At 34.2% G+C, this 26,775-nt stretch overlaps 3 protein-coding genes across 3 annotated transcripts; 1 reads left to right on the top strand and 2 right to left on the bottom strand.

Annotated features, from left to right (window-relative positions):
• The first annotated feature begins 1,756 nt into the window (after positions 1–1,756).
• Positions 1,757–12,220, top strand: LOC106718717 (protein naked cuticle homolog). The gene is made up of 5 exons (XM_014512877.2): positions 1,757–2,065; positions 9,356–9,573; positions 10,504–10,614; positions 10,855–11,300; positions 11,626–12,220. The coding sequence occupies exons 1-5, from the start codon at positions 1,951–1,953 to the stop codon at positions 11,975–11,977; spliced, it is 1,242 nt and encodes a 413-aa protein (XP_014368363.2). The 5' UTR covers positions 1,757–1,950; the 3' UTR covers positions 11,978–12,220.
• An 879-nt stretch (positions 12,221–13,099) lies between these two features.
• LOC106718620 (metallophosphoesterase 1) lies at positions 13,100–16,955 on the bottom strand. The gene is made up of 7 exons (XM_045683715.1): positions 16,750–16,955; positions 16,483–16,669; positions 14,534–14,675; positions 14,171–14,337; positions 13,938–14,020; positions 13,550–13,828; positions 13,100–13,410 (listed from the first exon to the last, which is right to left on the bottom strand). The coding sequence occupies exons 1-7, from the start codon at positions 16,846–16,848 to the stop codon at positions 13,276–13,278; spliced, it is 1,092 nt and encodes a 363-aa protein (XP_045539671.1). The 5' UTR covers positions 16,849–16,955; the 3' UTR covers positions 13,100–13,275.
• Positions 16,956–17,406: 451 nt separating this feature from the next.
• Positions 17,407–26,306, bottom strand: LOC106718621 (ras GTPase-activating-like protein IQGAP1). The gene is made up of 13 exons (XM_045681259.1): positions 26,113–26,306; positions 25,735–25,988; positions 24,553–24,630; positions 24,329–24,473; positions 22,761–23,840; positions 20,486–22,178; positions 20,021–20,246; positions 19,765–19,929; positions 19,336–19,515; positions 18,741–18,881; positions 18,508–18,658; positions 18,044–18,437; positions 17,407–17,884 (listed from the first exon to the last, which is right to left on the bottom strand). The coding sequence occupies exons 1-13, from the start codon at positions 26,156–26,158 to the stop codon at positions 17,518–17,520; spliced, it is 4,920 nt and encodes a 1,639-aa protein (XP_045537215.1). The 5' UTR covers positions 26,159–26,306; the 3' UTR covers positions 17,407–17,517.
• Between the last annotated feature and the right edge of the window lie 469 nt (positions 26,307–26,775).

Below are 26,775 nucleotides of genomic sequence, written 5' to 3'. Positions count from 1 at the left end.
GATCGCTGCCCATAAACATCCGCAATTATAGATGTGTTGCCTATGTTTAATCGACGGAGGATGGGATGCACTTAGAGAATGTTCCCCTTCCTTAGTCAAATTCCACTTCCCCTACCCACCCTTTTCTTATCTTCCAAATACGCTTTTCGGTTACGGTTAGCGACGGATAAAAAGCAATCACTCCGCCTCGTTTGTGGGCTAAGCGGGAACTTGGAAAAATAAAATTGAAGTGAAGATGCAGTCTGTTGAACTCGTAACATCCTTGTGCGGTCGCCACCCCGACCGGCGCGGCGGCAGCGCGGACCGAGGAGCGCGCCAACTGGGGCAATTACAATCCATCTACGGCACACGCCTTTGATCACTGATTGACTACTGACGGGATGTTGCCATCATGATAAATGAGTTCGCTGAAGTACCTTCTTATAAAGCATATGAGGTAACACTTGAATATCGACTGTCGATGGTGAATACTTTTAATTAAACACAAACAGAACTTCAAAAAGATTAGTTCTTGGCACAAAGAAACAAATGAGAAAGAAGACCGACAAATACTCGTATACAACCGTATAGTAACCTATATTCCAGTTGATAAATAAAGCTGGCGATAGTGGTAACCATCACTGAAAAAGGACATCATATGGTTTGTAGCTTAAGACAAAATCTTGTATAACAAAATTTAAAAGTAATAATTTGTTTGTTAGTAACAAATCTGTTAAAAAAATTCGCCGGTTTAAACAGCTTATGTTAAGGACTTTATGTTCTTTTATAAAGTTAAGCTTTGTTTTGAAACTACAAATGGGATAAGTAACGGTGTAGCGGGCATATATATATATATAAAGGAAAATATCGTGAGAGATAAAAAAAATACTGCTATTCTTAGTCACGACAAACTTACCATGAGATTCGACTGTTAAAATACACGTATAAAAACCTATCCTCTCATAACTATTTAAAAAAAGATAACAATATCTTTTTGGACTAGTATATTTCAATAATAGAAACTAACAGTAACAAAGAATAATATGTAAAACCTATTTTATACTGTTAAACGCAGATAATGTTCACAGATCAGTTAAGTTAATCTTATTAGAACCCAGACGTGACCCGACATGGAGGGGCATTTCGTCACACAACGAATATCAATTTTAAGATCATTTAAGCCGGATGGGAAACGGACGCATGACCGCATTCGACAGACCGTGAGTTAAAAAATCGACACCCTTCAAATACGGCGAATAAAACAAAATATAATCTGAGAAAAAATTAGTAATTCTTAGACAACTCACATCGCTATCAGCGATCTGAAACAGCAGCAGTTTGATACATATTTATTATAATTATAATGAATTTTCTACTTTGTTTATACCGATTCGAGAAATAACTTGTTTTTTATTGATAAATAATATGTGTTTTCTTTATTACATTAGGATCATAAGGAGAAGGATGAAGATTACGGAAAAAATCGCCTTATTTTCTCCAAATAATCTATGAAATCTATTATGACCGAAACTATTTATTTGGGCAGAAAATAATAATTTTACTTTTAAATTGGAATTTAATTCAAAGAAATGCACTGTCTATTTATAGGTAAAGTTATTATTATTAGTCTATGTCACGAGGCCAGCCAGCCTCCGAGAGCTCCGCGCCGGCCGCTAGTCCGCGGCGGCAGCGCCGTCCCGCCCGCGCTCTCCCGCGCGCGCTCCCTCCCTTCTCCCATCCATCAGTCAGTCAGTCACTTCATAATACGCGTGGGGGACGGTTGTACGCTCCGGCTCTTCGTCCGACATTCACGCGGGCAACTGGGTCACGGGGTACGTTTTCAAATAGACGGATAACTAAAGGTGTTGTGTTGTGATCGCTTATTGTGGAAGTGTTTAGTTATTAATAACAGTGAAATAACAAGCTAGCGGCTCTTTTGAAGTAACAGTGATGCGTGCGTGAGCGCAGCGCATGACGTGCTACGAAACGTTGAGAGCTTCGGCACCCGCCGCGGACGCCCCCATGGCGCACCACTTCGTCAAGTGGTGGCGCAACAAGTTTAGAAATGGATACAAGAAGTTCAGCAGTAAGTTGTATTATTATCTACCAATACTTTGTATGTAAACACAACTTTAGGTCACTCAGCTGTGGCTCGTAGTTATCTCTTAAGCGGCTACTGAATTAGATGAATGAAAATATAAGTTTCATTCAGTTACCAATGTTGTTTTTATTATAAAATAAAGAAAAAAACCAGTTGAAATATGCAGGGATCCACGAAAATTATTATTTATATCACGTTTAGCCTTGAACTTGGCATTGTTTACAATTTTACGCGTTGTTATTTCTCGTTGTTTTTGAATGAATGGACGCTCTTTTCACGTAAATTCATATTTTTCATTGTTAGTCTTGGTTGTCCTGTAGTTAATAGTAAAAGTTTTGTAGATTTAAAGTATTTTAGGTGAAATAACGTGTGGCACTATGTTTTATCGCATTTTCTAGCAATGGCAGCTGGACAGACTTGATACGCAGCCAACTGAATTATGAATATGTATTACGTACTTTTTGTTTGATTGTTTGGGTTTCTTATAATTATTCTGTATTCCTTATACGTTTCAAATTCCCTCGTTTGTTTAATTTTATGGCGTTGATCTACAAATGATATGACTGCCTACGTACTAAAATATAGAACAGTAAAATAAAAAATAAATGAGATCTCGCGATAAAGACAAGGCGATATTAATCATCTCCTTTTCAGTAATTAAATGTTAAACTATTCATAAAGTAGGTATTTGAACAAATGTCGTTTAAACTTATCAGCTGACATGCTATCTAGTTTGGTAAAGTAAATTTTTTCTTTCGTTACTGCATTTCGTGTGAATTCTACTTCTTTTCTTCTTCTTCTTGAGGTACCTCTCCGACTAGAAGGTTGGCGGTCAGTCCTCCATATTCCTGTTTATCCCTTGCGAAGCGAATTCCAGTCCACTCTCTGATGTTGCGCAACCACGATTTCTTCCGACGGCCAACACTCCTTTTGCCGGCAACTTTTCCCATCAGGATGAGTTGGAGATCATATCTGTCGTGCCTGAGCGCTCCTTTTAATAACTTAAATTATTTACAACTAACACGAATGACACTTTAGTCATAATAAATATGTTTATCCAACGATAACTTATGTTAAAATAAGAATTTATACCCTACATGACATATCGATAAATCCGTTACCAAATAAAACATATTTTTAACCAATAATTTTAGAAAATAGTCGCACGTTTGACAGACCATTAAACAAAACGTGATCGATGTATTGATAGAGTTTCTAGTTATTTCTTCATTATAATCAATACATAGTATGGAATATAAAAACTTCTAAATAAATAAATTATCTGGTTCTTTGATTTGTTATTAACTGTCGCCCGCTACTCAGTCCTCGTCTGAATTAAAAAAAAAACTTAATAAGTAGCCTTTGTGTTCTTCCAGACTATGTTCTACATCTGTGCATTTTCATCAAAATCTGTTGAGCCTAAAATAAGTTCTATTATAATCACTTCCTACTTAGTTTTCTATTCTTAAGCTTCTTATCTTTTAATCTCCACAGAGTAACGAAGGCAGTGAGTCTTATCTTGACTGGTCCTACGCATAAGTTTGGAACTTGTTTTTTTAAGCAAAACTACTTTTTATGCTTTTCGTACTCGATCTTTATATTCTTGCAATCAAAATAAATACGTATAAATAACTTGTTGAAATCATGAGATTCTGAATATCTAAGATCAAGCTTATGTCAGTGGATATTAGATGAGATGAGATTAAACTACATAAGTAGCTCTCCAGAAAAATCGTATTTTTGGAGTTATGACTATACACATTGGAACCGGTATACGGCTTGCCTGCTAATCGTAAGCCTGTTGAATTGCAATCCGTAAGAATTATACTTTCACAAACAAAGTCATCTGCATATAGCAGAGGATGATAATACCGAAATGTATTTTACCTGCTACTTACGTACTCGGTTTAAATTTAAATTCTGTGAATAGGTTTTAATCTTTTAACACGATTTTCTTCGAAAATTACCTAAAATATTCATATTTTTCCACTTTTTTTAAATGTATTTATTAAATTTTTTTTTATTTACAAAGTTTTAAAGTACCTAATTAATTTAATTCTTGTTTAAAAGATAAAATGTTTTAAAAGTTATTCTTTTACTAAAGTAATTTTAGCATATTGTAGGCATACCTAGGTATGAAAGATATCAATTGAAACGCCGTGTCGAGCAGTAAATGATATAATTTGCATAAAAAATAATAACTTCCGGCGCCTAGACTGCTGACTACCCGTCGAATACTTCAAAGTAGACTCGGATCGCTTTGATCTGCTTGTATTTAGTTACAGCACACATACACTCGCCGTACACTTCAATTAGAAGACGATACGTTTTTCATGTTACACACACAAACAGAGCATGCTCGACGTCACACTGGCGCGGAGTTTGTTAATATAGTTTTGGATACAAACCGAGCCGAGACGCTCATTTGATTAACTTCAAAGAGAAAAGTTGAAAGCGCGTCGACGAAGCGGAGACAATGATACCTTTTATTTAACATCAAAGACGTCCCCGCGCCGGCTTTAAACTCTCCACTCTATAGCTAAAGTGTGTGTGTACCCGACTGCCTACAATTTATAGTAAGCGGGCGGACACAAAGAACATTTTCGGAGATACTTCGTTTTTGTTGCATAATTTAGGGTGCGCACCGTATAATGCTTTTTTTCCGGCCAGTTTGAAAGAAGCCCGAAGCGATGAGTTCTTTTTTTCTCGATTTCTAATTTTGTTCCGCTGTTCAATGAACGGATACACGTCTAATTGAACAATAATTGCATACGTATCGGAAAGTTTGAGCTAAGAAAATATATATTTTTTGTGAAATTAAACATAGTCTGGGAGTTTTCAGTAAGTAATGAAATTAATTACATATTAAAACTATATAACTAACTATAATTTATTTATTTATTTAAATAAATAAATAAATAAATTAAAACTATATGTAACTTACATGTTTGTAATCGAAATAGAATTATCAAATACTATCACAACATAGTGTGATGGTTACCACACATTTTATTGCCCTATAAAACTACTTAGAGTTAGATCTTAACATTAGCAGATAGCTTTAAATACTACAATATATTATAAAAAATCAAAGAGATGTCACTCTGTTCGTCGTATGGGTCTAACAATCGAGTTAAAAATAGATATAATAAGGTGAACTTACCGGGAGATATTGCAAGTGTTTGCTATAACCGGAAAGCGCACTATCGACAAACGGGATATAATTGTGCAGGCTTCTGGATCGATATAATGCTCGGGAGCAATATCAAGGACACGTAATAAATACTAACTCACGTAATACTCGTATGAAAGTTGTTTGTGAAACATCGCTTTCAATCGGGGTAACGTTTTACTTCAATAATTAGCCAACATGTATAACCACTAAGTCATACATACAAATCTAAATAGTAGGTATTCACATAAAACGCACTCACCTAGCCAAGCGTTTGTGCAAGGCGGTATCAAATGTCGGCGTACCCTCATTATTGCTCGCTCAAGTTACTCAACTTGTGTGTCACTGAGCATTTGTTTTTTACTCATACCAACCGAGATATGCAATACAAGTATAAGCAAGTAATTCCACCTATATCACAACCGTGAGACTTTATAATAAATACTGCTACTTTATCTTTAATGCACGTCAATGAAATTATATCTTAACTTACTACAAAAACCATTGCAGATGTGAAAAAAGACAGTCGTCATTAATTTATGACACTGGTTTTGTTTTTCTATCGGTATTCAGTTGTTTAGTTTCGTGTATGTCAGTGTCAGGGGTGGCCAAACGGTCGATCGTATCTATTAGTTCAGTCGATCATAGCAAGGGAAAAACAGAATGCGTAAAAATAACGTAGCGTAAGATGCTCAGACGCAATGCTCACAGTAATTTAATAAAATACTAGCTTTTACCCGCGACTCCGTCCGCGCGGAATAAAAAATAATAGAAAACGGGGTAAAAATTCTCCTATGTCAGTTTCCTGGTTCTAAGCTACCTGCCCACCAATTTTCAGTCAAATCGATTCAGCCGTTCTTGAGTTATAAATAGTGTAACTAACACGACTTTCTTTTATATATATAGATGATAATTTTGTATTGAATTATGTTGTTTCATTTAAGATTTCGAGAAGTCTGTAATTGGTAACTACCAGAAGTTGGCAGTAAACAGTATATTTCTTGTCTAGTGAAGTTGGGAACTACTGGAGTATTTTATGTTTATTATTTATGAACTAGATGTAGCCCGCGACATCGTCAGCATAAAATTAAAAAAAAGTAGCCAATAATATGCCGTTCCGGAGATTACGTACGTACAAACGTGTCATAACATACAGACAGACGGACAAACATTTTTAAAATTGGTTTCTCGTTATCAGCTACTCGAACCCATCATGTAAGAATTATGTTTTTTCTACAGTACATACAGACACTCCAATTTTATTAATATGTATAGATTAAGTATACAAGGTTAAACACTAACGTCTTTCCAATTATTTGTAAAACGTTTACGTTAATCGTCTCGTGATTTAGACTCTTCTATTATCATATTGAGTCTTAATAAGGTCCGTCCATTAGGTCGAAAATATGTGTAACCTCTCCCCACGTGTTAGTCCAAATTCCTAATTTGTATTAAACATATATCGCTTTCCAAAACATTATGCAAATGTATTATTCTTATTTAGGAATCTTATTAATTTAATTAAATAATCAAAATTTAAATTTTATTGTAATAATCAATTTACATTCTGTATTCTCATTTGAAATCAAAGCTATCAACGCTGATTTAAAATTATAATTATAAACGATGAGAAACATCAAGAGGAGAAATGTAAAAACTGAAAAATTAAAACTTTTCTTGGTCTTACGGACGAATTAATAAAGTGATCTTTTGGATTATTTTTTTCACACTTGCTAAATTAATGTCTACATAATAATTACTTTTGCGGTTTTATAAACGAAGCATTTCTCTAGATACTATTATCTTTTATTCTGAGAAAACGTTTAAGCTTCTGTTAGAGGTCCGTCGTATACCTACTTTTTGGGAGTTGAATAAAAAAAAATGTTAGCGGCAGATGTCGGAGACGCAGGCGCAGGGTCGAGGCATTTGAGCATTGAGGCGATCCGAAGTCGGGCCCTTCTTGGAATCATCTGAACAAGCGCTCGCCGACTTTACTACGCCCGCTCGATCGCTAGTATTACAAAACCCCTTTGTGCTTCGCCGACCCTTCTTTTAACTTGTACAGCCCACGGATCGATTTCTTTTATGAGATTCGTTTTCTTAACCGACAATTACGATCCGAACTGTATTTAGTTTTACGAATATCTGTAAGGAGATTAACAATTACATTACAGGAAATTGGCATTAATTCTTTGACTACAACAGCTATAACATTAATAAATAAAATAATATCATAAAAGAAAAATAAAAAATACCTACTTACTAAATTTATTTTATTAAATACTATTTTGTGAGTTTAAATTGTGTAAGCCGATTGCATTGCGTTTTATAATTTTGTTTTATAAAACGTAATGGAATCAACTAACACAATTTAGACTCACAAAATAGATTTTAATAAAATATATCTATTAAATAGGTATAATAATGAAACATTACCTGTAGTAGCAAAAAAGAAACTTACAAGAAAAACCTTAAGTAGATAATTACTAAATATTTTACTTTAACATAGAAATAAGCAATATAGCTTTGATCTTGCACAGTGGGGTTTCTTATCCTCAAAACATAAATTGATAAACAGATCTTCCAGATTTAAGTGATCGTTAAATACGTAGTAAATCAACAATTAAATCGCATTTGCAATTAAAAAAAACATAAGTCGCCGATACCAGGAAGCGATCCGATGAACTTTACCGTATTTCTTTTTGTGCCTTTGAATATTACTAAGTTTGTTTTTAATTAATTTCGTCGTAAGTAGGAATATTTTAGTCTATAAACATCGCAATCTAGAAGGGAAATCCAAACTCTATTATTGCGCTTTGAGTTTTGTCATTTAAGACAATCTGCAAATGCAAATAGTGGGAAAAGCCACGTTCAAACAAGACTCCATGTGGTATTTAAATATATGTAAATGTAAGGTGTTTGCATGGAATTAATTTTAAGAAACATAGTACCTAAATGCACGTAATTAACATTAAAACATTAACAGTGGTAGTCGCCAGCAATAACAACCTCTGTTGCACGAATGGCTCGGTTCGCCCTGTGCAATACCACGACCACATAAATTCTGCGTATCGATTCGTCTATGTACCGGAAGAATAATTTTATTCCTCTTTTCCTTCCCACCAATTTTTAATAAGGAAAGGATAGGAAGGGGAAATTATTTCATGGATGTGCAGACGCATAGGAAGGGGAAATATTTTCTTTCTGCGCCTATCCTTCGTTAATTAAACGTAAACAAGGTATCAGCAATTGCGGTTGTTTATTGGCAACTTGCTCGTTTACCACCAAATAATATTTAAAAAAAACTTTCAAACATAGATTTATTACAGTGGGTAATAATAATAGTTACTATTACTACATATAAATGTACCATTCGGCAATGTTAAAAGTGACAGCATAACTTATGCAGGACGTATTCTTAAATGCAAAATAATATAATTAGCTTTCGTGTTGCGTAATTTTGCGAGCTATGTTTATTATCAATTGTCACCGTACTGTCGGCTAACAGCCATTGTATTCAAATTAACTAGATCGTAGTTTATTACGCGGAAAATATATTTATGTGCAATATTCACAAATATATAACTTTTGAAATATAATATGCAGTGCCAGATTGAGTCCGTTTTCATGAAAACGCTTTAAATTTCAAAGTAGATATAAAAATTTACAAAACACCATGCTACTTTTTGAATAGACAAAATTGGTATTTTTACGAGAAACTTTGACGATTGTCTCTAACGTGTGGAGAGCAAAGAGACGTATCAGATTTTAGATTTTAAAGCAAAGTATGTTGGCGAATAGTTCAAACTATTTGTATTTTAGTGCAGCGCATAGTAAATGCATACGGCAACATTCTATTTATACGTCAGTCTTTCCTCGTTAATGTTGCATTCAAAATATTTGCTCTCGTTTAATATTCCTTAAAGTCTACACATTTCGCTAATAGACATTAAACGGTACCTGAATTTCGAACTGTATTGCTCGAATTCACTAATGAAAGTCTAAATCTATCGATAACCAGTTGCAATCATTTATTACCATAAAATACAACTGTTGACTTTAGAACATCTTCAAGTTCGATAAAACTGTTATGTTTTTTACAGTTGGTACGGAGAGCGAGCGGACGGACACCGAAGAGCTGGTGGGCCGTGCGGCTTCTCAATGCTCGGCGCCGCCCGACCTGCTGCCCAGCGAGGCGCGCGCGCTTCTTAATCCTAGCACGCCGCCGCCGCTGCAAGCTCGGGCGCACGAGCGCGCCAGGCTGCCGCCGTCTCCTCGCACTGCAGATGCGCACGACGATAAACCTAGACTGCGATTCGAGGTAGGCACACAAGGCTCTCCTTTTATACCTAACCTATTAAGTTTACAATATATTTGAAATTTATACCCCATTTGCCTTAAAAAAATCGAAACTCGAAATCTTACTGTTACACTGTTCTTAATACTACCAAGATCCAAGAATTACGAATCTTTGTGAGCATACATCTGTATGGTGAAATAAACAAAAAAGGTGCATAAGGAACCAGGTCTTTTTAGGTCACGGCCGTATTGTTTTGTTCTTGTTACAATGAATATCCGTACGGTTCATTAATTTCAGTTGCTGTTTCGACCAATCGGAATGCCCGTCATAGATGGTTGGCGCGAAATGATTGAAAACTCATTGTCACATTGTGTACTTTCCAACTTCGATTCAAGTGACAAATCCACTATCAATGGCGGTTATTTTTTTCTAGACTCCCAGTTAAATAAGATTAAAAACATCCATTAAATACAATGTCTCGCCGATATAGTGCGCTTTATGTTTTATCGGACATAATGTAACACTGTCTGGTATTAATCCGGGTTAATCGACGTCTATGAGAACACTTTATTTACCATTACTGCTAATTAAAAACATTTATGCGTAGCGCTCGGCGTGCATATTCATAGCCCAACACCGGCACCTTTGTATGAGGCATAAAAGAATTACCACACGGAACCGAGCGATCCGATCGTTCATCGCTTTTAGATAAAGAATCATTACTCAATGTTGGTCAATAAAAAGCAACCTTGTTGTCTAACGATTGCATTATCTAGCTATTGAGACATGGCTTCCAGGTTCGAAATGGTGTAAAAGTAATGTTCGAGTTAAAAAAAAATATTATTTAACATAATCATACAAAACTAAATAAAAATATAACGCTTTATCCTTTTCTTTGATTTTTTTTTTAAATGATCAAGATAATAAAATGTGTGACTGTTTGTATCGCAGGAGTTGACATGTGACGTGGAGCTGCAACACCCGGCGCCGTCCAAGCAACAGCCACTGCAGTTCTCCTTCACACTGTACGACCTCGACGGTCACGGCCGCATGACTAAGGATGTTAGTACTCAACACTACCATAATTTATGTTAAACGCGTCGTCGTTTTCAAGTCAACGAGCGATTTTTTACTATATTATGTTCATGTTTACAAACTTCCGAAGTATTTGAACTAATCTACCACTTTTAATCCTTATTTCATCCATAATTACGAGTAATACCATTTTCATAATTCACGATTTTCAAGTTAGCTTAATTTTGATAATGTTCTATTTAATTCATTCCAATCCATCGTCAACAGGATATAGCCGGAATAGTGTCGACTATATACGAGTCGATCGGGAAGTCGGTGACCGTTCCGCACTACGGATCTAAAACTATTCAAGTGCGACTAACGGTGGTGCCCGAGGACGGGCGGCGCGCGAGACACGAGCGCGACAGGCGGGAGGGCAGGCGGCGCCGGAGGAGGGAACAGCCGCAGACCGCACCTGCAGACTGCGACAATAGTGACGAAGAACACGAAAGACTATCGTTTGACGATGACGCTTCCTCAAAGTCTTCGTGCTCCGGAGACCGAAGACCGCAGAGGCCGCCGCCTACAAGACCGAAGTCCCACCGACATCCGCGCAGGGAGCACCGCGAACATAAACACACCAAAAAACGGTCCGGCAGTCTGCAGCGGCGGGAACTCCTCGAAATCATACAAGCCAACATGGAAAAAAATCATCTGAGCTTTCAGACTTCCAGGTCAGTTGTTATTTTATGAAATTATTAATCCAAATATATCCAAAAACAGAATTATTAATATGTAATTAAAGTCTAATTAGACAAAATATAACATTCATTATAGAATTCCTAAATATTAGTGTACAATTAAGAGATACATATTTCAAATCTGCAATCAATAGAGCAGTGAATGAGGAAATTGGCCTTTAGTCTTGGCCCATTCAATATCACGTCATTTGCTCCTACATTTAAATTAAATATACCTACACATTGCTTAGAAACAAGACATCAATATATAAACATAAGTTAAATCTAGTTAGTTAACATACATATTTCTTGTTTACAGAAAACCCAGTGAACCAGTTGGCATTGAGGAGGAGATCACGCCCAAATACCATAAACACCGGAACAGATCTCACACGATCAGCGAGAAGCCGGTACATGCATTCCAAAAGATAAAATGTGAAAATACAGGTGACGGGTACTTGGACTTAGCAGGTGCCGGTGACTCCAATCTGTGCAGGTACGACCGTTACTTGCACGCAGTCATATGTTCATCAGCCAAACATGCACACACAGGTTATCATCACAAACAAGTACAACCGAAGACTAAAGTCCATATGAACAAGCGTTCCCGGTCACATGACCTCCCCGGACATCTACACCAACCCCGAGTACTCCAAATAATATTCTTATAGAACTCGAGACCGGACTCAGTCAGTCACGACTTTGTCCTCTTCGCTTTAAGTGTGTGTGTAAACTGTGGTTACCAAAACATGTACAGAAGATAACGGAAAGTAAGTGCCCGTTTGAATGATGTGTAATTATAATTGTATGAATGTATGGAGGAATCTAAATGTTAAGCTATCAATGAGTTACATCACACATGCAGCTGTTATCAGTATTTACTATATGTATTTGATAATGCAAAGGAATTAATACACAACTAAAATGTACTATCATGAAAATCATTTTATACAGATGTAGAAAATCTGTATAAAAATAATTCCTACAATTTTCTGATATATTATATTAAAACACTAACGTTAAAAAAAAAGTTGTAATTTGTACTTATTTTTTAAAATGTGCCTTATACAGCATTTTAAATGAAACAGTGGACGTATTACGAATATTAGTGACATTCGCTATCGACAATATTTGTGGACTACCAAATCCGGAGTAAAGTAATCTCATACTAATTTTGAAATAATTAACGATGACGATATGAAGACGAATGTTGCAAATATTCGTGCTAGGCCCACAGTCAAGAGGAACCTCCTTCTGTCATAATTGTTATTTAAAACTATTGACATTCTTGACTGGCTTTTTTACTCAGAATATTCACATTATTATAGATTCAGATGTGCTCATTAAAAATGTATGTAGGAAGATGTCTCATCTGAGAGTATATAGACTGACTTTTAGTTTATAAGAGTTTAGGTGCTTTGCTATAAACAGCCTGCTGATATGTTTTTTAATAGTTTGACATGTACTTAACTGTTGAATCTCGTTTTTTTTTCATAACATCCCAACGATAGTGACTTGGTGGTAATATTTTGTACTTTATTTTCACTGTTGTACCAACACCAGTATTTTTGTATTAGAAATGTACGAATCTCTAAAAACTTTTTTTATCTACCTCTAATTTACTTTATTAGTTCATTAATAATTTATTTGGAAATCTTTAATTTTTAAGTAATTTTTTTTTAATATAAGTAAAGTACTGTTTGTGATAATTTCTTAAGTGATTTAACTATTATTGTTCCACTTAAGGAAGTGAATGGAATCTGTAAGCTGACATATTATTATGAAATGGCATGTTTAATTTTAAATTATTGCTTCAGATTGTGGTTTGATTTAAAATAAAAGAAAACATTATGTCTGGTGTGAGCTATTGTTTCCAATAATATGTACAGTGTACAAAATGCTCAGATCTTGTCAAAAGTATTTATTATGGAATATAATCATGAGATTGGAGTCTTGCTTTTCATTGAAATCATCTCCCGATAGTCCTCTTTGTACTTAAAAAAATTATTAAAGCAAAAATCATGATTATTGCAGTGAGTATTATTGTTCTCTCCTTTGGTAAGCCACATTTGTTTACTGCATATGTCTGTGGGGTTATTGATACCTAAAACATATAGTAAATATAAAACTGAATGATTAATATCTTGACACTGATTTTCTGGTATAAAAAGAACCAGGCTTTAAGACATTTTAACCTTATAAAAAAGTTGAAAAATAAATTTATAAATTTTAATTGAACATACCAACATAAACTTTGGATCAAGTCTGTTTCTCCATGAAAAAGATGGCACTGAATATTCCAAAAACTCAATATTTAAATTCTTATAAGAATGTTGAAGTTTACAGCCGTGGTGTGTATGCCCTCCAAATACTGCTCGAGGCTTTAACTTTTTAACTAAATATGTTGTAGATTCTTTGGATAGTGCATCTATTTTTAATCTGAATTTTTTATTCCTCTCTGGCAAAGGTGGTGCGTCTGGCTCGGTACAAGCAGAATCTGATGTACGGTACAGTGGAAAATGCTAGAAAAATTTAAATAAAATTAATTAGAATTCAATTTTACTGTAAAAAAAATTGGAAATGTAGTGGTAATAATGAGTAATATGCTAAAAAGAAATGTTTTAAACATACCTGCATAATAATTGGATGAGAATAATTGAAATTAACTTGTTCAGTGTTACACTTTACAATGTTTTCTGCACAGTTCATTGCATCTGTAACAAATAATGGTGGCAAATATAAATTGCATAGATAATGTATGAGGTGAACTAACTTTTTATTGCAACCACAAACTTTAAAAAGAAAAAACCATATCAAACAAAAAAGGTTACACACCAACAATACTAGTAATTATTTATTCTTACCAGAAATCTTATCAATAGAACTTCTAGCATCTAGACATAGTTCACATGAGTCACCGTGTAAAGCCATTGAGTTAATGAGTATAAAGTGACTGCCTTTCAATATCAAATGTTGTACTGAGGGTGCTTGAAACATATCAACAAATCTCTTGGCTGAGTATCTTCTAATGCTAAAACAAATATATCGTAAAGCTAACATAAACCACAAAATGTAAGTTAACTGCACAAAATAAAGTCAGGCTAAGAATTTCAAATCAAACACAAAGTAACTTAAATAGAAAAAAGTGTTAATCAAATTATTATCCTAAATAAAAATAGGAAGCATTTAATTTAGAATGAGCCTTTTTACCATCATAAAGTCCATACTTATTATGGAATCCAATATCATGATTACCGGCCACCACATGCATCTTTATATCATCAGGTAACTTGAATAATTTATGGAAACGGTCCACATAGTCTTGAAATTGTTTCTCATTGGTCCATTCACCTTCATCAAAAAGATCCCCTAAATATGAAAATACATTGAATGCATAACTATCATGAGTTAAGCAAAGATAAATTATTTTTCTTTAAGTAATTAGGCTACAGAACAATATTTTAAATTTCACAACGATATTTTAAATATGTATATAATATAATCTGTCTGCTCAGATGAAGAATTATATAGATATGGCATGCGCGTTCACCCGTAAGGGACAGATAGAGAGTACTATAGACTACACCTATATATAAGTAAAAGGATTGGGGTTACCAGTTATTTGTTTTGTCCCGAAAATGAATAATTACGATATAATTTAATATAGACCAGTTTATATATTCCCAATTAAATTGTAATTAATAAACGTAATAAATATAAAAACAATGCGTAATTTTTGTTTATGTGACTAAGATTACGTAAACAGATTTTTTTAGTAATACTTAGTCAGGTCATAAATTCTGTCACATGTTTAATATAAAATAATTGAAACAAGTTTATTCATTATGTGACCATTTATATACCAAAATGAACTTAACAAAACATAGATTCTTATGACACTAAAGTTTATTCAAAATGACATCCGTGATTTTGAATACAGGCCTTCAATCTGCTCGGCCAGTCGTCTATCACAGCACGAACGAGGTCCATGTCAATATCGGCGGCTGCCTTAATCAAGGATGTCTTGAGTGACTCCAAAAAAAGAATTTCCCGATATTTTTTTCCCGCGTACCGCTTCAACAAAGCGCGGCATCTCTTCAGTCTTAGGTCCATTAGACGAGCATTCAAACAATGTCCTATTTTTCTTCGATATGCACGAAGCCCTAAGTCTTCATAAAAAGCTACAAAAAACATACCAATATTATAGTCATATAATTTTAAATTACTCTGTATATCATTACAGTGAACACTACATGTAAAACTACTTAATATTAAACTATTTTGATTGTAATTTCTAAGAAACAAAATTTACATGGGACAAATTAAAAAGCATACTCTTTAAAATCAACGGGATAAGAAAGTATCAAATATTTAAAAACACAGCATATACCAGAATTAAAAACTCCTTTTGAAATCTGTTGAAAATAGTATAAAAAATGTGAATTGTTTCATTTATATACATTATACATACTATAATTTATTTCCCCTAAATTCAGGGTAATTTTTACAACAAGATGGTGGTATTATTTTTACGGGTAATAACCAACCAATTTGAAAAGAAGTTTAATATGGCCGCTTGTTTCCCAGATCTACAGTATATTATTTGACACAAATGACATCTGCGTTTGGGCGCATAATGTTCGAAAAATACTATTTTATTTTAGCTGATTTTACCCGTATTTTAACATATTAGTTATTACAAAGACTGTAAAGAACAACTAGTTTGTATTTTCTTCCTTATTTTGTATGAATACATGTGAATAGGTGCGTAGTTTCAGTACTTACGAGTGAAAGGTTATGTTTTTCTCTTTTCGCTCACTACGGCTTTTACAACCGACAATACAGCAGTATACCATGTTTTATAAACTTTACCTTACTAAAACTGTAATATCAAAATATTTTTGCACAATTACAGCCACTAAGTACTCACAATTTTCGAAAAATAGCACGAATGTCAAACTTTGTTAGGGACAACCTAGGTTGTTTGTAGGGGACAACCTTTGTTCCAAACAAACCCCAAAGCCTGGTACGCAGAAAGGGACAGAAGATAGTTATCCCTGTCTTTGTCACGTCACAGGAATTGGGTATAACTGTATCTCTCTCACTCACGGTATTATTATTACCGTGTCATAGACTTGTCTGTCTGTATATAATATAATCTAAGTAAAATACTAACCTAAAACAAACACCACATCAGGTTTATGTATAGTTACAATTGCTTGGAAGGCTTGATGCATTTGAAATTCGCGTCTCCATTTATCCAGCCAATGACCTCTGTAAGGGCCCAGCAAATGTGTGTCGGCAAGAATAAATGCTTTTAGGTATTGACCCTCAATCAACTTTTCTGTTGTTGGCCAAGAACACTAAAATTTTATTTGTTTTTGATTAATTGAAATTGCAAACGATATTGTAACTATTTATAGCAACAATAAATACAACTTACCTGTGCTACTACGACATAATAAATAAGATATTCACAATAAAAATATGTAAACAATAAACCCAATATGAGTGTTAAAAATGTCTGTGTCACTCTACGCATAATTATTGGTATAAATTCACAGTAATACTATTTACGGCAACGCGTTTAATTGTCGCTATCATATCTAGTTATCGTTTTTATTTTTATCTAAAGAATATCAGTTATCAAAAATCTAACCTATATTCTATGATGTAAACATGTCATTGTCAAACACTTCTTTTATAAAAAAATCACGGCAGTGATTTCTTGCCTACTTAAGCAAAAATAGTTGCGAAAGATTGCCAGAATAAATAAAACAATTTTGTATCAGCCTCATTTATTTTTAAAATTATGTTACACATAATTATCAAATACTTATTGAATATCTTACAAGTACATTAATAATTAAATTAACACAACGGCGAATATTAAAAACATTACAGAGTACTGTCACAAGACGTGAGAATAAAGTAACAAATAAAATGCTTATTACTACAATTTCATTACGTGAATAATTTTCAAAATACATTACAAGATAATCACAATCAATCACAATTTAAAATAAGATAGAGAGGCGAAAAAGTTATACTTAACAATTTAAATAAAAAATGGTATATGTAACAAATAATTGGTGTAAATATAAATAAATATTTGGTTAGCAATACTTCATGAGACGAAAATGTAATTTTGGTATATGAATTTGTACATATGAAAGGCTTGCCGAATACATGTCGATATGAAATTACTAAACTACGACTTAGATTTACCATAAAACTTACTGTTTAGTAAAAATATCAGTAAATTAACATTAATTTTAGCTTTACCAAACAAGTCCATTACGGCGCAGCCTTCATATTGTCTTTGTAATAGATCTTGTATGTCAATCTCTATAGATTCCATTTCCACGCCCATAAACTTTCCCTTAACAGTGAAAACACCGAAATGGTCAGTCGGCGTGATGTCAAATTGAACATTTTTGAACTGAGATTTCGCCAAGCCGTCAATTTCGAGCAAAACACCTCTTTCTAACAATTTAGCACCAGTATATTTTACAGTCAACTTAGACTTCAACTTCTGAATATCTTTACCGGATCTTCTTAGACACGCGTGCACACTCCTGTTTAATATAAAAATATCATAAGTAATGTTACAAAAGAACGGGACATTATTATAAAAATTATCAGCGAATGTAATTTTAAGGGAAATAATACAAAAAATATTAATTCATTTTGCAGAAAGCTAATAATCACGCATTTAAAAAATATAATAAACTAACTTTTTGCCCGTATGTAGATTCGCCAAACAAGACTTGATGTACTGGTCATAAGATTTACATTTCTCTTCATAGTATTTAGTTTTTTCAATGAGACTTTGTTTGGTTCGTGTGAGCGTGGCCAGGGCTCTCCTCTGCGCCTGCCGGTACTTGCCCTTGTTGCAGAGGTCCAGAGCTATAGAGGTCACTAAAGCCTGGTACCCATCCTCTCGGGTCACGTAACCCTCGTCCTCTAGCATTTGCAGATTGCGTCGTAACTTAGCTATGTGCTCGCGGAGAGACATAGCTTCGTCGGGTCGAGCTTGACCTGAATAGATACGTTTTTGTACCTTTTCGTTATATAATTCCTGTTGTTCTCTTGTCGTTCCAATACAAAGAGCTTCTAAGAGATGTTCACCTAAAAAAAGACAAATATATTAGAAACATTAAATATTTATATTTTTATAATAAGGTAGTTTAACTCGTACCATTGAGAAATGGAATTATAGCAACGCATAACTCTTTAGTCTTGATGAACAATTTATTAACATCCGTCATGTCGTCGGCAGGAGCTTGAAATTTATTGACGAGCGCCAAACACACTTCTAATCTGGCATTCTCCTCGACGTCCGCACCTTGCTAATTAAATACATAATTAGATCATAGCGTTATTTTATAAACTAAATCTAGACAATATAAGTGATGCAGTTATCGTACTTACAGAGTCAACGTCTCGAGATGCAAGTTGTGCCACTGTGGGTACTTCCCCTAGGTCTTCGAGCAAATCATTAAGACGATCATTCGGATCGGGTGCTAATATGTCTTGATATTCCACGAGAAGAGCGTGCGTATCTACTATTTCCTACAACAAAAATAAAACATGCAAAGACTCAATAAATCTTTAAATTTAAATCTTTAGGACAACGAATAAATTTAAATAAGTAGTACAAATAGGTCAGTGTAGGTATATAGGGTGGGGACCCTGAACACTATTAACGCAGCCTTGAGAAGGACCATAAAGGTAGCGAAAATTCGCGCGAATTTGTAAGGAGTTGGGCTAGTCGTGTAGCAAAGCGAGGAGGGGCTGCGGTTGCGTTCCGTATGGAGATCCCGTGTCCCCCCGCTATCGCTGTTGGCGGCCACCGTGGAAAAAAAAGGTCAGTGATCTAAAAGGTATTGGCAGTTTCAAATATCTTGGAGGCTTAACGCGCTGCGTAGTACCATTCCTTTGCATATTTTTACGTATTTTGCGATATTTCGGACCGCCAAAGTATTTGAAAACCTTTATACCTACTTCTGCTAAATATAATATTAACCTGAACAGTGATGTAAATGTGGGGATGATGAAGTAGAGTGGCTTCCGTGTACTCGTCGACTGCGAAGTATTCCTCGAGAGTGGGTCCGCGGCAGCAGCGACGGAACAGCTCCTTCATCTTCTCGTGACACTCCACTATGAACGGGTTGAGACAGCGCAGGTGGCTGGACTCTTCGCCGAACTACAAGTTAATATTTATATTTAAAATGTTAATGTAACTTTAATTCTTTCATTGGATCGTCTTTCGAAGCCCAAAAAATTATTTCTTCGTCCTTAAAACATATTTTTATTGTGGAAAATAAATAGACCTCTTTAGTGCTTTGGATTATTTTGATTCCGTGTCCTAGAACGATTGCTACTCTCCTATATCCTGCTTAAACTAGGTACGAATTAGGTTTTTAATTGATTAGTGCATTTTATTGCAACTTACGCCTTTTTTCGCAGCAGAGAAGTGTAGTATTTTTGCCACAGAGGCGAGGTTTTTCCTTTGGTCAGTGGTGAGTCCAGCGCCATTGGGCATGTTAATTATATGAAAGGCATCGGGCGCTACTATCGCCGCGTTCAAGAACTGGTAATACACAAGATTACCGATCACCTAAAACCATATAAAAAAAAAACAAATAATAAATCTATCTAGGGAAATTAGACACAAGATAAAAAAAATCACTTCAATTTTGTATAAATACCTTAAGAATATCTTTTTCTGGTGTATGTGGAAACTTGGAGGTCAAAGAGCGGTGTAAAACTCGCGACATGTAAGTTATGCAGAATGGTAAAAGTTCCGTTGAACTTATAATTTTATCCAAAAACATGGTTACGACAGTTCTCAGTTGAGTCAACGCGACTTGAAGTCTAGATTTAACCTCTGGATAATTTAACGCCTCCTCTTGACTTACTGTATATGGTAGTTTCCTAAAAATATAAATTTATAACATGCAACCAACAAACGCGAATTTGCATCACAAGATTTAATTTTGGTAAGAAATTAAATTTAAATTAAAAAAAACTCAAAAGAATAATAAATAACAAGTACAAGACAGAAAAGTAGTGACTCCTCTTCATTAACATTTACATTTTTAGGAGTAATATTTGAAGAAAAAGTGACAGGAATACTGAAAACAATTATAGTCTAGCTTATGAAAAATACTTACGAAATTTGTCCCGTCTTCATTTCAGTTTCATTTCTCCAGGCCTTGTAAATTTCAACTGGACCAGTTTCAATGTTCATATCTTTATCTTTCAACATCATCTCGACCAGAGGTCCGATTATACTCTGCAAGCTGTTCAAGCCGGACAACTGACGAGAAAGACTCACCGCCATTTTAAGAACCAGCGGAGTCGAAGCTATTATATCAAACGGCTTACAAACTTTACAGCTTATCTCTTCCTCAAGAGTAAATCGGAACAGTTTCAGTAGCAAATATTCATCTCTTGCATACGCACCGAAGTTATAAAGACTCAAAACTACATTCTGAAGAAAGAAATTAGTTTTGTTCTGCGGTATACAGAATAATAGTTTAGATAAATAAGTAGGATTTGTTTGGAGCTCATAAAATAGATGTTGATATCCATCTAGCAATCTCTTACTCTCTTTAGTGAGAGATTTTAACCCTTTCACAGCAGTCGATATCGTCATTAAGGAACCTTTTCCTTCGCGATTTTGAAATACAAGTTTCGTTGTTGAATTATTTTTAACCAAATTGTTCAACTTCAAGCCATGCGCCGCGACCTCTTGTAAAGCGATACGATTTTGTACTAGCAATCCAATTTTAAGATCCATATCGTCTATTTGTTTGGAAAGCTCCTGGTTTTTCCTTATAGATTGCACAACTTCAGATTTTAACGTTTGCAGTTCTATTTCTCTGTCGTAATCCTCTGTAGCAAAATCTAATATCGGGATGAACTTCTTTACAACTTTTAGCGGTGGGTTTGGCGAATGGAAGAGTGAAACGAAGGCTCGACGAGCTCTACGACCTCGCCACAGAGCTTGTATTTTTATTATTTTATGCTCCTGAACTTTATACCACGCCCAAGGATTGCGTTTCTTTTCTTGTCTCAATTTAGCTTCTATCGTTTTCATTTTGATTAAAGTACCGTATTTCTTCTCGGCTAGTATTTTCCGCCACCATGCCTGAATTTTAATTATCAAGTCCTCATTTTCTCTGTACAACTTCTCCCTTATCGTCGCCTGCCTCACTAAGTATCCCCTACAATGAGCTTGAAACTTTGTCAATTTCTTCTCCGACAACCCTTCTGTTTGCGAATTGAATTCCTGTTTGTTTGTCTTCTCAACAATCACAGTGACATCTTTCTTTGTTAAATATCGATGATGAGGAACAAAATCTTTAGGAGTTATCCAACTGTAGTTATAAGATTCGATGTCAATGTACACAGTATTTCCTGCTTCAGTATGACAAACGATCCAAGGACATATGTAATGTCGTCGTTTCCACAAAGCTTTAGTGAACTTATGAAAGTATACTTCTATACATTCCTCTTCAATAATTTCAGATACAGAAAGTATGGGCGATGTTAAAATATTCCAAAATTCATTGACATTGTTCTTTATAACGGCCATATTTAATTGTACCAATGCTTCAGTTAGTTCCTTGGCTTTTATTGATTCAGCGTGAACTTCATTAACTGCATTTAGAATATCATCGTACCAAAGATTTTGTGATTCTTTTTGATGGAAAATCTTCTTCAATGTCCGCATACAAAGATGATATTCTTCTTTATGTAGAGTCACAGGTAATTTTAATACGGGATTCTTTAACAATGTTATTAGCGTCGTTGTGTCTTCAGTTGATACAGTTTTATTGATACTATCTATTAATACTACCACTGCAATGGAATTAGATAACTTATATGAAAAAAAAAAAATGTTCCAAAAATGAATTTCAAAAAATTGCAACTGCATTAAGAATAATTGTAGATTTTTTTTTATAAAATGAGGGGGCAAATAGTCCGCCGAAAATTAATTGATCCGGCGCTCATGGATATCCCCAACACTAGAAGAACCGCAGATACGTTGACGGCATTTAAGGTAAATACTCTTTTCTTGACGAACCTTAAGTCGTAACTGTTTGGAAATACCGCCGAGGAAAAAGTATTCCTATTATATAATACTAATAATTCTAAACTACCGTCGCCCGCACTTCGTTAGCACAGACATTAAAAAGTAGCCTATGACATGGCCGCGTGCATTAGCTACCTTCCCGATCAAGGTCCGTCAAATTCGGTCTAGCCGGATTAACTATTCGGATTAACCGGAACAAATATATAGACAGACATACAAAAATGTTAAAAATTGGCATTTCATTATCAGCAACACACTTAATTTGTACGAAATATGTTTTTTTTTTCGATATCAAATACAGACACTACAATTTTTTTATATGTATAGAGTATAGATGTCATACTTACATTCTTCATTATCATCATCCTTAATATTAACCATTTCGATTGCATCACGAATGTCTTCAAGTGTTAGTAACGGACATTGAAACTGTTCTTTAAATTTGACTTGTAATGCTGTCACCAAAGCTGCGAAATACCGACGTCGACAATGCGGTCTTAAATTTTCTAAATTTATCTGATTTGAATTGAGAGAATTCCAAACTGCTGTTTCATCTCCCATTTCAACGGCACGAGAAATATACGCGATAGACGATAAATACGCAACTGAAGCTGCGATCTCGTTCTCATTTAGATTTCTTTCCAATTCACACTTCTCTAATCTCATCTCTTCAAATAACAGGGGAATTGCAAACTTGTCGATATTCATATTTAATCCTAAATTTGGATTTTTTAATGCAGCATAAAGATCATTCGGATTACCTTCATCTAATGATTTATTAACAATGCAAATTGCCGATTTATGATCTTTGTGTTCAAACGTTTTTCTGTTCCCTTCATTAATAATGTTTTGAAATATCTTGTGCCAATTTGTTACACTTTCCACATCTATATCTTTATTACTATCTATAATCTCTTTTACCACATCACAATAAAAATCTAAATTGCTATATTCGTAATTATTAATTTTAACCCATTCCTCGTTAAATGTTTTGTGCAAACTATTTATATCATTATGCTGACACGCTGAGCATAATTTTTTCCATAAGTATCTAAAATTCGTTGCAGTTATATGACCTTGAATTTCAACAACAGTTAACATTTCATCAAAATCATCTGGTACATAACTTTCGTTTAGTGAATGATTGAGAGCAACCTGGATTTTGTCATGTTTAGCATTTTTCAATACTTCTTTATATACTTCTATAAGTTGATTTTGTACATACTTTAGCTTTAGACATGGATTTAGTATGGCTGTGGTGATAGGTTTTTCAGTGTCTAATAAATTATTTAATTCAACAATAGCTTCATTTAATATTGTATTGTTATCCACATTGTTTCTTGACAGGATGCCACCAATTTTTTGGAACATAGGAAGAGGATGTTTACAATTTTGTAAATCTTTTGATACTGAATCCAGTTGTTCATCTGAAATGAAATTTTATAAATCAAAACTCAATTTCATACAGCAGTGGCAATTTATCTTCATTTAGCATCATCATCATCATCAGCTCATTATACGTCCCCACCGAGGGGCTCGGAGCCTACCCCAAGTTAGGGGTGACTAGGCTATAGTCAACCACGCTGGCCAAGTGCGGGTTGGTTGACTTCACACATATCTTTTGAATTTCTTCTCAGATATGTGCAACCTAGCATCCTGAAGGAGAAATCTGGAGGGGAAGGAGTTAACAGGGTTACGTCAGAATGTGTTATTGGCGAACCTGTGGCTTCCTTCCTGTCTTCCCGTCAATATGATCCATATAAAACTAAAAATGAGGTCTTGGGTTCGATTCTGGCCATTACACTTTTCACAAACTATATCATAGTCTATCATATACTAGGTCAAGCAGTGTTTACTTGGAAATTTTTAACCCAAATATCAAAATAATCTTCTAATATTGTAAATAAATACAAACCTGTGAAAACTGCTTTTCCAAAAACATCATGAATAAGTGGAGCCTTTCCAAGTTTGAATAAATGTGAACTTAAAGCATGTATACAATATATAACTCGTGGCATGTTCTTTTTGTCATAAATATCTGTGGTCTCTGGCTGAAAAGTCTGAAAAGAAATCCAATAAATGTAAATATGTATATTTAATTCCGTAATAATAGACAATGACTTAATAAAAATTACTTACAACAGGCAACTCTGTCCTCTTCAGCACTTGTAAAAATTTATTTATGTTATCCGTGTGTTTAAATTGTAATCCCATTATCTGAACAAAAGAAAAAAATAATAATTGAATTTTTAGTCAGGACCAATTTTTATGAATTATCATAAAATTCAGGAAGAATATAATTAGGTCATATAATTATTATCATATCCTTCTTATTTCTGTTAAAAGTAAAAAAAATCATTAGAATATTAGTTTTTAAAAAACAAATAGAGTAAAACATGGATAAGCGAGAATCTCATATTAAAGATAAACCTCTATAAACAAGTAAAATATCACAATCTCATGGACTCTCTCTTATTCAGGTTTGACTGTACACTAGTAAAATTTAGTTTTAATCGATAAGTATTATTAATAAAAACATGTTTATGCAAAATTATAATAACTACACAATATGTAAGTCCAGTGTATCACTTAAGATCATTGTTGTGAATTGAAGTTGATACATAACAAGATTAGTGAATTGGAATCATAAATATGCTGGCACATCTCAGGGTAGTATATCCTTCTAGAACAGGGATCCCCAAACTATTTTAGACAAGTGACCCCCTTTTCCAAAATGAACCATTCCCACAGACCCCCATGGCCAAATTACCTACTTTTAAGATCAATTATTGTTATTATTATTTTTCATTCTGACTTAGGTCAATAGAAGAAGACAGAGTGAGAATTAGCAATGCTTTAAAGTTCTTTGGGAATGCCTGTTCTAGAACATCATTTATAAATAGAACACAAAATATTTATTAGTACATAAGTTTTGAACCATGTAATGACATGTTTGTTGATTTTTCCCACAATTTTCATTACTTAATGATCAATCCTAATCATCTCAATTGAGTTGATAACTTAATTTGTTTTTATACTTCACAGAAATAAACAATGACAGGGATATCTTACTTACCTGACATGATACTTTATAATCATGAGATCACAGCATTTGACTTACTCATTGTCTTTCATTCAAATAAACATATTTTACAAGAAAATTTTATAACAGCAAATTCACTTTAGAAGAACAAAAGACCATTACTATAATGTACCTAACATATCAATCTACATATTGATGACTACAGCTGACACTGTAGTATTTGTATAAATGTAAAAGTTTCTATTTTCAGATCTAATTAATTTCATAACAAATTTTACCTTATATCGCCTCTGATCAATATCATAGATTTTATTTAGCGGTAATAATTCAGGAGATATGAAATTTCCTAATTTAGCCAAATATACCCCATTACGAAGGCATTCCTCAAACTCCACAGGATGGGGAAGTTTTTCTTTCAAACATGCCTCCATCCAAGTTTTAGCTTCTTCAAGTCGACAAAGATATTCGTACGCTACGGTCCTTTCTCTTATTATATCCATTTCCTGTCCAGTTTTGCGAACATCTCTGTCGCCTAAAACCAAAATATCGAACATTAATTTTTTAATATATTATGCATCAAACAAATATTTTCATCAGAGTTTAACGTTAACGTATTCGTAATATTAATTAAACAAAGTCTATAACTTTTTACTTACAGTCGTCAATTTTTCCAATAAATGTTTCTCCAATGTCGTTTCCCATGGTTATTCTTATTGTGTAAATTGATCATCAATCAATTCTCATGATATGTCACTCATTATAGTATAAAAGATAATAAAGTAATACTTAAAAACTTAAAATGCGGTGAAACTTATTTAAATCAAAAGCAAAACATTCGAAACGATGTTAACCGTTACCGTTAATGTCAAAGAATAATGTTGTTTTGTTGGTAGATCGACAATAGACAAGTAAATGCTGGTTTACCTTGTAACTACTACTACTTGCTTGCTTCCGTTATTCCACAGACCTCTATTCATGGATAGGCTAAAAGTAGTTGTATTTTGTGGCTTTTCGATTTATTTTTGCTTTTATGATTCTGACAGCAATGGATGTTAGCGGTGGTAATTATTCAAACTAATATTATGCATTGGGCCTAGCATTCGTATCATTCGTCATATCATCGTTGTCTTATGTCAAAATTAGTCTGAAATTTTTGGTGTACATGTACTTTACGCTCGATAGGGCCGCTGTACATATTTTAATACAAATTTTGTCGACGATGTTACCATAGCGATTGGCTGAAATATTCGTGCTAGGCCCACAGGTTGTCTGGGAATAACGTGTACAATGGACTACTACAGATGCGAAAATATGAAGAT

The sequence above is a fragment of the Papilio machaon genome, chromosome 2, assembly GCF_912999745.1.
Source record: "Papilio machaon chromosome 2, ilPapMach1.1, whole genome shotgun sequence".
NCBI lineage: Eukaryota > Metazoa > Arthropoda > Insecta > Lepidoptera > Papilionidae > Papilio > Papilio machaon.
The sequence above is the reverse complement of the archived record's forward strand: the minus strand, read 5'-3'. Positions and strand labels throughout refer to the sequence as shown.